We start from the raw sequence: 12922 nt of genomic DNA on the forward strand, positions 1-12922 counted from the left end.
TGAACAGGTCACTTATGCTCAGAAAGAAAACCTTACATGTAAATCATTTCAACATCTACCTTAGAAAGCAGGGTTCCAAGTTAGCCCCACACGATGACAGAGTAACGGCTCTTAGGGTTCCGGTTGGAAGAATAGGGAGCCCTTCCCTGATCACAAGGACCCTGGGGCACACTTGCTGTTACCCAGAGTCGGTAGTTTGAAACCGTCAGGCAGTATAGAGAAGAGAGGCGTTTGACAGCCTCTGGGAGTCCAGAAACCCCAGCGGGAAGTTCTGCTCTAGCCAAGTCAGAGTTCAGGGTGACAAATTTGATTTTGCCTCTGACAACAGTGCAAGGAAGTTTCATACTGTAAGGAAGCTTGGAAATTTACTAATAACATTTGCTTTCTGAATGATATGGATCAGGAAAATACTTCAAAACACACATAAATAAACAGAAAATAAAATATTATGTTCTCAAGTGATAATAATGCGAAAAAAATCACAGGGGCTATTAATATTTTATCATTTTAACTCTCAAAGCCTGGGGGTATTCAAGGAGATTAAAATCATTACCTGGTCAATTTGAATAACAAAAAATTGGGCAGTTTAATTAACCCCTCTGAATTACTCTATTTCTTAATGTGTAGTTTTGTTCTAAAATAATATACATATATATATTAATCCTTCTAATTGTCCTCTTTTATGAAGATGAATTCAATACCTCATTTTTCGGCAATGATGTCATTTTTTCCATAATTTTATTGTATCTATTTGCCAGTAAAGAAATACTCTAACTTGATCAGAAAATATTTTTATATCTACTTTTTTGTATCTATCAGAGCAGCTTTTGACTAAAGCCAGATGATTAATCATTATTTTTATTAATTATCCAGACAAAGATGTGCACATATGACAGCTTTCTTTCTTGACAACAACTTGATTAATTTGTTATGCATGCAAATTAAATGAAGCATAAAAATATATACTGTCCTGAACAACCTGGAAAAAAAATGAAGAATGGAAAATACTCAAAATAATCCCAGAAAAATATCAATTTGATAGGATATTTGTCACAGCTTTGCTATTTTAAAAAGAGAACAAATGCCTTAGTGATGGTTATAGTAATGTTCAAGTGTTTTTAATTAATATTGTCAATGAGTAAGGATAATTTAGTCTGACTGTAGGAATTAACTCACTGCTGGCTGAGTCCTGATGACTCCTAGTGGCCCTCCATGGGTTTCTGAGACTGTAACTGTTTTAGGGAAGTAAAAAGCCCAGTCCTTCTCCCGTGAAGCTGCAGATGGTTTTGAACTGCTGACAATGTGCATTTCAAGCCAATGCATAGTCAAAAAGATAAAAGTTAAAAATCCACTTATTTTGATTTTTAAAAATCCTATGTAGGAGCAAATTTTAAATTACTAGTCACAAAATTTTTATAGAAAATGCAAATTGTATTTGAGATTAAGTATGTTCAAAAGTTATTGTGCAGTATACATACATATATATATGTACATATATACATATATATTCTACTACTCGATGAGCAGTAATTTACAAATAATTTAGCTGCTGCAAAAATTCGTTTTAATTATGAGAATATTACTTACATACCTAGAAGTGATTTACAGTTCTTTACAAAATATACTATTGAAAAGCATAAAATAAAAATCTGTTAGTACAAGAATATATGTACTGTGATATGATACAATATTTTTGTTTCATATGCTGATTTTCAAAGTCTCCATTAGTTTAGCTGTCTAAAATTCCAACATCTTGTAAACAAGCCTACCAAATCATGCATGTTTCTTATAGTTTTGCAAAATATTTTCCAAACAGCAGGTGGCAATCTTTCAAAATTTGATTGTCAAGGCACCATTTTACCTCTGCATATGCAGATGAAAAACAGTTTTAAAAAAGCAGTGATTTATTTTGATATGTTCACACTGATTTAGATAGCATCAGACACTAAAAGAGTTTTACTTAACCATGCCTATCATTCTAAGGAAATTTCTCTCTGGCAAAATGCTATTTAGCATTTACTTCTCAATTCTCATGCAGCAGGGGAGGAATTTCATAGCATTAATCTGTGTCTGCATTCTATTCAATAAATCCCAGCATACTTGGTATGTATTGTTTTTTACTTGCTACTTATTGTCATTTCAAATTCAAATGTGCTTAAGAATTAAAACTAAAAATTAGTTTTATATATTTTCTGAGTTCTTAAAATCAACAAACAACAAACACTGAAATAGTATTACTTTGAAAGTCTTGTACCTGTGGTTATTCTTAGTATTTAAATGTGAGAAATCTTTGAATTTTAAGTGTAGAGAAATGGAAAGTTTTGACTCCTGGATAGCTGGGAGTGTCTTGTGGTTTTTTCTCTAAATTTTCAAAGCCAGAGATTTCTGAACTGAAAAGGAATTTGAGACCTTCTGCAGACTGCTTCACTCATCGTATCCCCAGGAAACCCGTAACTACTTGTCACAGATAATTACGTGCAGGGACGAGTCTCCTTGGCCTCTGTTGCTGTTAGCTGCCATGGTCAGCTAGGCCTCAAGAGACCCAGTGAACATCAATAGTGAACACTCACGACGGGCCTGTGCCATCCTCATCATCGTTCCTATTTTAAGTGACTTCCCACCTGAGGGGCTCATCTTCTGGCAGTACAGCAGACGATGCTCTGCTGTGATTCGTAAGGCTTTCGGCAGTTGATTTTCCTGAAGTGGACCCCTTTTTTCTTCTTCCTTGTCTGATTTAGTCTGAAAGCTCTGCTGAAACCTCTACACCCCTGGTGACCCTGCTGGCGTTTGAAATGCAGCTCCCAGCATCGCAGCAGCATGGCAACCACAACAACACAACAAACAAAATGTCCCAAACTCACTGCCGTTGCTTCCGACTCACAGCAGCCCTGCAAGCCAGGGAAGACCTGCTCTTGGGGGCTCCATGACGGTACCTCTTTATGGGAGTTGAAAACCTTGTCTTTCTCCTGCAGACCGGCCGGTGGTTTCAAACTGCCGACCTTGCAGCAAACAGCCCAACAGCACTTTCCTCTCTACTCCGCTGTGAATATAGAAATTTTCCACCTTCTCGACTATACTTATGCCAATTTCACACGTCATATAATTCTAAAGCCCTGACAGTCACAGATTTATGGAGTCCTTAATGTGTTAGTAATCGTTCAGGAAAAACACACCAAAGTCGAGTTCTTAATGACCCAAATAGTAAACTGCTGGTTGCAGGTTATTGGCTACCCAATAGTGCCTCGGAAGAAAGGTCTGGCAATCTAATGAAAATCAGCAATTGGAAACAGTATGGAGCACAATTCTACTCTGAAACACATGATATTGTCATGAGTCATAAATTCACTCAAAGGCATCTGGTACTTGTGGGTACGCATTTAAGACTTCTCACTATAAATGATAGTTTAAACTCTGATTTCTGTCTTCAGCTGAGTTCTCTACAATCTGTATAACTTCTGATGTTTGATTCCTTTCTATACATATATAGGAGCACTCCCATTCTTTCATCACTAAGACTTTATGCTTTAATTATAACATGTGTCCCTCATGGCATTTCCTTTTTGTAGTGGACAATGGGGCAAGAGCAAGTAATCAGAGACGGCTAGAGTCATACATGGAGGTAAGATGAATTAGGATCAGAACATTAACGATTCTGAATTTCAACAGCCATCTCCTTTCTGACTTAGCTGTGGCTTAGAACTCATGTTTGTAATATAGATGATCTTAGACAACTTGTTCTATGTTGTCACTAAAAATAATTTCATTAGAATAGCGGAAAACATTCTACCCCTTACAAAATTATATTACATTGAGTCTCCTTACTATTTGGCATGACTGCCTTTGTACTATTTCATACTTTGAAAACATTACCAAGCAAACATTTAAAAATCTACAGCAGAAATATCCCCAAACAAGTTAAAAACCAAAAAGGTTACCCTATACATTGTCACTATCATTTGCAATCTCTTAACCTAGGAAATACTTTCTTTAACACAATATATGTATATAAATAATATATATTAATAATATATATGTAATAATATATATTTTAAATGAAGTCATAAATATTTTGCATTGGGATAACGTCAGCTGGTTCTCACCAGGGCATCTTTGCTCACTGCATCTTCTTACTTCTTCGCCTGACCCGTCACAGTGCTGCCCGGTTAGCGCGGCGCCCTGGCAGGTCCGTATTCGCCTTTCCCAGCCGCCGTCACAGGACTTAGAACATCCACTCCAGTGACCCCACTGATTCCACTGGCCATTGGCTGAAAGACACATGTCAACATCAACAGCTACAGTCTACCGTGCATTCTTTGGGCATTTAAAAATCCAAGGGCAACACTCTCACTTCCAATTTCAGTAAGCTCCAACCATGAAGGCTTCCCACCTTTCGTTTGTCAATTTGTTGTACTGCCTGTTGCCACAATGCTGAAAATTAAGTCAATAGTACTGCAAATACTGAGTAGACAGGGTTTAGCAGAGCTACCAAACTAAAACTTGATCTAAATAGTAAAGCAGCTAAAACAAATGGAAGAAATGATGACGTCACAGAGCTGAATGGAAAATTTCAAAGGGCAGTTCCAGAAGACAAAGCCAAATATTTTAACAACATGTGCAAAGAACTAGAATTATTAAACCAAAGGGGAAGAACATAGTCTGTATACTTTAGACTAAAAGAATTCAAGAAAAATTCCAGTCTTAAGCTGCAATATTTAAAGACTTTATGGGAAAATGTTGAATGAGGTAGGAAGCATCAATAGAAGATGGAAAGAGTATACTGAGTCACTACACAAAAAAAAGAAATAGTCAACATTCCACCATTTCAGGAGAAATCACATAAGCAATCATTAATAGTGCCGAAAGAAGAAGATCAAGCCACACTAAAAGTATTACCCTCAAAACAAGGCTCCAGGCATTGATGGAATACCAATGGAAACGTTTCAACAAGCTGATGAAGCACTGAAAGCACTCACTCGTCTATGACAGGAAGTATGGAAAACAGATCTTTAGCCAACTCATTGGAAGAGATCCCTATTTGTACCCATTCCAAAGAAAAGTGACCCAATAGAACGCACAAAACATAGAACAATATCACTGATATCACATGCAAGCACAATTTTTAAGATCGTATAAGGACTGCAGCAACACATTGACAGAGATGTCGAGGTTCAGGCCAGATTCAGGAGAGGATGTGGAACAAGGGATATCATTGCTGATGGCAGATGGATCTTGGCTGAAAGCAGAATACCAGAAAGATATTTCCTTGTGTTTTACTGAAAGTATTTGCCTGTGTGGTTCATAACAATTGTGGATCACTTTGAGAAGAATGGGAATTCCAGAAGACTTCTTTGTGTTCATGGGGAACTTGTACATGGATCCAGAGGCAGTTATGAGACCTGGAGAAGGGCATACTTCCTGGTTTAAAGTCAAGAAAAAATGTGCATCAGGTCTGTATTCTCTCACTATGTGTATTCAATCTGCATACTGATTAATCATAAGAGAAACCAGCATATGTGAAGAATATGACACCAGACTTGCAGAAAGATTGACATACTCATGACACAACCTTGCTTGCTGACATTGAGGAGGACTTGAAACACTTGCTGATGAAGGTCAAGGCTTGCACCCATTAATATGGATTACAACTCTATGTAAAGAAGACTAAAATCCTTACCATGGGATCACTAGGTCACATCATGACAAATGGAGAAAGGTTGAAGTAGTCAAGAATGTTGTCTTGCTTGGATCCACAATGAGTGCTCATAGAAGCAGCAGTCATGAAACTGAAAGGCAAGTTGCATTAGGTAAATCTGCTGCACAAGACCTCTTTAAAAAGAGGTCTTAAAAAGAAAAGATGTTACTTTGAGGACTAAGGTGTGCCTGACCAAGCCATGGTATTTTCAATGACTCATATGCATGTGAATGGTGGACAATGAGTAAGATTGAAGAAGGATTGGTGCATTTGAATTATGGTGCTGGAGATGAATGTTGAAAGTACCATGGGATTGTAAAAGGACAAGCAGATCTGAATTAGAAAAAGTCTAGCCAAAGTGCTATCTTCAGGAGAGACCTGTCCCTGGAGAAGGATATCATCTTTGGCAAAGTCGATGGGCAATGAAGGAGGAGGAAGGCCGTCAAGGAGATGGATTGACATGGAGGCTGCCTCAATAGACTCAAGCGTAGCTGTGTGGAAGGGACAGAACAGGGTGGTGCTTCGGTCTGTTGTGCAGAAGGTCACTGTGGGTGAGAATGGACTTGGGACACCTAAAACAGCAACAGCAACAACCAGAGAAGAGAACAACTAGGAAAAGAGACCGGCAAGCTACTTCTGAAAGCCATCTAATGACAGTCATGGCCTACAGTAGAATATTCTCTGATCCAATTCAGGAAGAAGAGCTCCCTAGGTTAGACTGCCCTCAGAACTAAAAAGTATGAGAAACGGCCACATCAATGGACAGCAGCATGCCAAGAGCATAAAGATGGCTGATCAATATTCTATCAGCCACAGCTGACTGCATAGCCATTAATTACTATATCCGTAGACTTCATTCAAGTATCTATATACAACATTGTGATTAACAGAAATTTTCATCTTTGTTAATAGACTTTGGTACTTACAAAAAGTGAGAGACGACACTTAATTTCATCAATGGTAAGACTATTTAATCTCATAAATTCTTATTCGCTCATAAAATTTTTTGATGAATATATTTGTTATTTTATTAATGTAACTCACGGTTCAGTGAGGTCTGGTATAATTGCCTCCACTCACTAGAAATAAACAGGCATGCTTTGATTATTCTGTAACACTGTGGCATGGTTCTATGTTTGCTAACGGGCAGACATGCTGCCTGTGCAATGATCACGCCTTACCTGTGCATTCCGGGTTGTAGCACTCTCTGCTTTCTGCCCAGGGCCCTCTGCATTCCGAGCCCCCGTGAGCAGCTGCAGTGCACTGCCTGCTTCTCTGTTGGGTCCCATTCGAGCATGTCACTGAGCACTGGCTCCAGGAACTCCATTCTTGCCACTGTCCATCAACTATCAAGGCAGAAAAGAAAGAAAGAGTGTAAGAAGAGTATGGCTATCTTCTTACAGGGGCGCTATGCAGGAAAACAACAGAGCTCTATGGTGAAACTCACCTTCATGATGCCTTCCAGTCAGTGGGCTATGAGTAAATGCCATTGAAGGCATACTGGCAGCAGGAGCTGCTGTTACTCCTCTCCTCTTCCACAACTCACGATAGTGTCTTACTCTTACTTTCTTATCTCTACTTTCTTTTATGGAAGGTCCCTTGATCCATTTATCCCTTCAACATATTTACCGGTATTTACTGACCACACAGAAATCCAAGTCCTATGTCAAGATTCATGGACACAGAGTAGAAGAAAGATGGGCTTTCTACCTCCTTCAAGAGTTACAGTCTCAGTAACCCACAGACGCAGTTACACCCTGTCCTATAGGGTCACTATGAGTCAGAATCGACTCGATGGCACTGAGTGAATGACTGAGGTACACGGTCTGTTCTGAACTGAATTGTGTCCCTCCAAAATACATGTGAATTCTAAGCTTTGTGTCTGTGGTAATAATCCCATTCTGGAATGGGCGATCTTTGTTATATTATTGAGACAAGGTTGGTAGAGGTGTGTTTTAAATCAATGTCTTTTGAGATTGAGGAGATTAAACAATCAAAGCAGTGATGGAGGAAGAGATGCCAACATACATGAAGATCGCCCAGGAAAAGAAGTCAAAAGAATGGCCAAAAGGCCATTCCTTTAGATCTGACAGAGGACAGTCACTCTTCTGGTCTCCTTCTCCTGAAAAATATATTGTTAGAGACATTCGTTTGAAGTATTTTGGTTTCAGCAGCACTACCTAACTAAGACAGAATTTGGTACTAAAAGAGTAGGAAGCTGCTCTCACATATACATCAAAAGTAGAAGAGGTTTGAAATGGGTAATGGATAGGCTGGAAGAATTTTAAGATGCCTACTAGTAAAAGCCCGGAGTATGTTGAAAAGACTTTTGATAGAATTATGGATATCAAAGACAGTTCTGATTATGGCTCAAAGGATGTAAAGGAGAGCCATAGAGCAGTCTCTATCATCTTCGAAAGCAAGTGTTGCTAACAGCAGAATGCTATTAGAAATTACATGGGCTTCTTATAAAGCATGGGATTGAACAATGGAAGAAATGTGCTACTTTTTATGCAGTGGCAAAGCACTCGTCTGAATTATGTTCAAATAGTTGGTGGAAGAGAGAACTTCTAAGTAAGGAAGATGGATATTTAGGTGAGGAGATTTCTAAGTAATGTCTTAGAGAGGCCATGTGGTCTTTTCTCCCAGCTTTTAGGAAAATGAGAGAGGAAAGAAATGGCCTTGAAAGGGAAGTGTGCACAATAAAATTTTTTAAGATTTAGAAAATTCAGTTCTACAAATGAAGGACATATATGTACCCTGGCATATTCTTCTAGGATATGGCCAATCTTTTGTTACAGACATTGTTCAAGACATTGACCTGGTGATTAAGCCAACTACCACAGCAGACAACCCATCAGCTTAGACTGAAGGGGACAGAGGAAGAACAAAATGAGAGAATTTCTGCTCGTAATTCTACAGGCAGGAAATAGACCAAGAGAGCTACATCTGTAGTCTATCACAAAAGGAAAAGAACCATTTCATGGCTACTTGGAGCAGAGTTGTTGGGAACACAGTTGGCAGAGCGACCTTGAACTCAAAAGGTGGGGCAGTAACTTCTGGGGTCTCAAAGGCAGAGGCTACCACCTCCTGCACATCACAATGGAGACTCAAAGGCTCCTCAATTCAGCAAGACAGATCTTCACGCACTTGGTTCTGATCTGCAGGACTGGGAGGCAGGGCTGTCATGCCCAAGGTACAAAAGCATAGGACCTGCTAAGGTCAATGGGGGAGGGGCACCACTCAGAAAGACCAGGGCAAGGGAAAGTGAACAGAGTTGTCCTTCCCCTGGGCTTGGAAGGTATTGCTTAAGGCCAAGGATACGAATCAAGAGCCATGGCTATTGTCCAGAGTCTAGAGGACAGGGTCATTGAATAGGTGGTCTCAAAGAGCAGGGAATTATTTGTTAGTTGTGAAAGTGAAGGCTGGGTTTTCACTTGCTTGAAGCCCATTTTCCCTTCTTTCCCTCATATTTCTATTTCTAATAGTAATGTCTACCGTGTCTTGTTCTATCCCTGCCTTCCAGAGCCATTAATTTGACATCAGATTTTGATTCATAAGATGAGATATTGAATTTCAAGTTGATTCAGGACTTTGGGAGTGAAAGTGATAGGGTGAGTGTGCTGTGCTTGTGATGTGGGTATGCAGTTTTAGAGGCCGAAGGGTGAAATTTTAAGCAGTGAATTGTGCTCGTTCCCCCGAAACAGGTGCTGTGAACCAGAACAGCTATGCTTGTGGCTGTACTCCCACATAGGAATCGGCTGCTCTTTAAAATGTTGAAGAGCAAGGGTGTCATTTTTAGGATGAAGTTGCATCTGGCACAAGCCAGGGTAGTTTCAATTGCCTCACATGGATGGGAAAGGTGGACAACGAATAAAGAAGACCAAAGCAAACTGAATGCATCTGAATTCTGATGCTGGTGAAAGTACCACGAGCAGCCAAGAGGAGAAACCAATCTGTGTGCGCAGAAGGACATTCCAAATGCTCGGAGCAGCAAGGGTGGCCAGACTTTGTCTAACATCCTTTGGACATGTTTCCAGAAGAGACAAGCCCTGGAGAAGGGCGTTATGCTTGGTAAAGCAGAAGGGCAGTGAAAAACAGGAAGACCTTAACGGAGATCGACTGATACAGTGGCTGCCGCGACGGGCTCTGACACAGCAACAACTGTGAGGACTGTGCAGCATCTGGCTTACCCAGGGTCCCTATGAATTGGAAGCAACTTGACATAACCTAACAACAAAAAGCGGTAAGAAAGTTAATTTATGGCTGTTAACGTCATCCACTTGTCATAGTTTTGTCATAGTGACATGGGAAAAAGCAAGAACACTGAACAATAAACTAGACCTCATCCTTTAGCGAGGGAGTCTCTTGAATTAATTAGTTGTGAAGCAGTACTATGAAGAAATATTTTGGAACAATAAGATAAGATGGTAAAGGAGGTTTGGAATGTTTCTTGAGAAAGTGATGTTTCTGGTATGCTTTAAAAGAAAATGACAAAATACCAAGGAAGAGGGTATGTGTAGAGAAGAGAAATGTACAAAGTTTCTTGGCAGAGGGAACACAACCAGTCCTAAGAATTGAATTATGGTAATTTTTATTGGAATCTAAAGAGTCATGTGGAGAACTGTACAAGAGAAGGTTAATAAAAAAGGACCAGAGCTTGAGATGAATGTTAGAGTTTTAAAGTTAGCAGATTGGGTACAAAAAGAACACAAAAGAATCCAAAAAGTTTATGGATATTTCCATTTTTATTTATATTTTTCCAGAAACTTTTTTGAAGCCCTTTCATACATAAAGGGGGAGACAGATATCATTTGATAACAAAGCTAAGGATGAATTTAAAAGCCATGGAACAATTTCTGACTACTGTAAGCTAAAGAAGACAAACAAGGAAAAAAGATAAGACAAACAAGGACCTGTCTTTAGAATCAGCATCCTAAACTGAGACATCTAGACTCTACATTTGAGAAGATAAATTTCTGTTCTTCTAAGCAATTCACTTGTGTTACTTGTATTAAAGCTGTTCCAGAAAACTAAGAAAATGACTCATAAAATGTTTAGATTTTCAGAAGGCCGCTCACATCTATTTCAAAAGCAACTATGCTAGATTTATTATGGCAAGATTTGGATAACTTTGACAATGAGGATATTGATGAAGCCAGAAAATACAAATGAACAAAGAAAAGAAATGATCAGATTTAAAATTCATAAAATAGGATATAAACGTTAAAAATATACTTGTACATGGCTGTGTAATTTTTCCAGTATCATTCTAAGATTCTTTGTCAATTTCATTACATGTAAGACAGAATACACCATAAGTCCAGAATTCTGATATAAACTGATATGGTTATGAAAAGTCAACCTAGTTTCAGACCTTGCATGTAGCTATTAGAAAAGAAGTGTGCTTAATAACTATCTAGCTGTACTTAATAAACTCTTTGTGAGATTAAAAATCACAAAATGCCAATTAAATCATTCCATTCAATACTTTCAGCATCTCACTTTATTAAAAGTATCTGATACAATCATATTGGCTTTGCAGTCTATTTGTTATACATAAAAAGAAAATTCTTGTGACTCAAAAGAACATTATAATAATCAACTTCCATCCATTTTGGCATTAAGGATGAGTAAAGTTTTCATTTCAGAATTTTGCTTTCCAAAGTTTACACTCGCTGTTGGCATTATGAATTCTCACTGTGCTAAGCATTCTGAGAAGGTCTTAAATTATGCAAATCATGCCCTGAACCTTACCATTAATTTGGCAAGAAGATGTCTCGATACAAAACGCAATGAGAACACTCAGCAAACAATACAATAACAAAGATGAATTAAGCGAAGTCAACCCTATCTAGATGCTGTGTTATTTGAAAAAAAAAAAAAAGAAAGGACTGCATGATGTATCCTTAAGGATTGTGGTGTGAGGCAAATTTTCTGCAGTTTTTTATAATGTAATGCAATAGTTACACACTCACTGGCAACAAAGAGAAGGTAAGTCTTTCCAGCTAGGGAGACGTGGGTCAGGAATGACTCAATGAAGGGGGAAATCAGTGGATGGACGGGGCAGGGTGTGTTACACGTGAGGAGCAAGGGAAGGGCTCGCTGAGAGAGAGGAACAAGAATGCGAACACCTATCGGAGAGGCATCTCCTTGTCAGGTGGCTCCTGGAAGAAGACTCTGCATCATCATCAGTAAAATGTTAAATATACTTTAAATTCACAGTTAAACATGTAATATTATATGTTCAGCCCTTTCTGTCAATGCCAACATTCTGTGTTTTGACTAAAAAAAGCCTGAGTTAATTATACTATTTGAAATATCATTGAAGATGTAATGCTATCCTACACATTACCAAAATGTGTTATATTAGATGTGAACAATTGTTTAGTTAAAGTTATCATTATGTAAATAAATAACAATGAAATTGAAGGTTCTCAGGTGGACTTGATAGTGGGGGGGGGGTGTTGTTATTTTGCACCAAGTACTGGAAGTTCCTTTTATGGATCATTAGCTCCTCCATTATGAAAAAGTGGACCTGACCAAGAAACTAATTGGATATAAAAACAAAAGAGAAACACAATATTTCTTCAGTATGTCAAGTTCACATTACTGAGGAACTAGAAAGGAAAAACAATATATTAAGATTAAAACCGAGATGACAAGCTGACATTGCATACACATGAAAAAATATGTCAAATGTGTGACATTGTTTATTTTTGGTTTGATCTTTTAGAAATAAAGAAAAAAATCACTGATTTGTACATTCTTTTCAGGTACATCAACTTGATCTCCTGCTATCAATTTGAATAAACCCGGTGACCCCACAAGACAGAAGGAAGTAGCCTTTCTGAGGCGATATATTTTTACAGGAGCAGATAGGTTATCTTTCTCCAGAAAGCAGCTGATGGATTTGAACTGCTGACTTGTGGTAAGCAGCTCTTTGTTCAATTCACTCAGCTACTAGGGCTCCTTACATCAGCCCTGAGATCTCAGGAAATGATTGTTTCAATTACTTAATGGAAAAGGATGGAGGGAGAAACGAATTTTTAGAGGTGCAAATTTATAGTCTAGGAAACTCACAAGGCCAGTCCATTCTACCTTGTCCCCTAGGGTGGCTATGAGTCGGCATCGACTTGATGACAGTGAGGTTTGTTTCCTTTGGGGGGCATGTTAAGCAAAACAGTCCAGTATATATCCAAGAATATATGTGTATTACATTTAAGAGAT

The 12922-nt window shown here is 38.5% G+C and overlaps 1 protein-coding gene across 1 annotated transcript in view; it reads right to left on the bottom strand.

Moving 5' to 3' along the window:
* ADGRB3 (adhesion G protein-coupled receptor B3) overlaps positions 1-12922 on the bottom strand; it is a 796551-nt gene that overhangs the window by 464096 nt on the left and 319533 nt on the right. The window contains exons 5-6 of the mRNA XM_075554045.1: positions 6874-7038; positions 4101-4265 (exon numbers count right to left, since the gene is read on the bottom strand). Of these exons, the coding sequence (XP_075410160.1) occupies positions 4101-4265; positions 6874-7038 (330 nt within the window). The remainder of the gene's footprint in view (positions 1-4100; positions 4266-6873; positions 7039-12922) is intronic.

This window comes from Tenrec ecaudatus, chromosome 7, assembly GCF_050624435.1.
Source record: "Tenrec ecaudatus isolate mTenEca1 chromosome 7, mTenEca1.hap1, whole genome shotgun sequence".
In the NCBI taxonomy this organism is placed as follows: domain Eukaryota; kingdom Metazoa; phylum Chordata; class Mammalia; order Afrosoricida; family Tenrecidae; genus Tenrec; species Tenrec ecaudatus.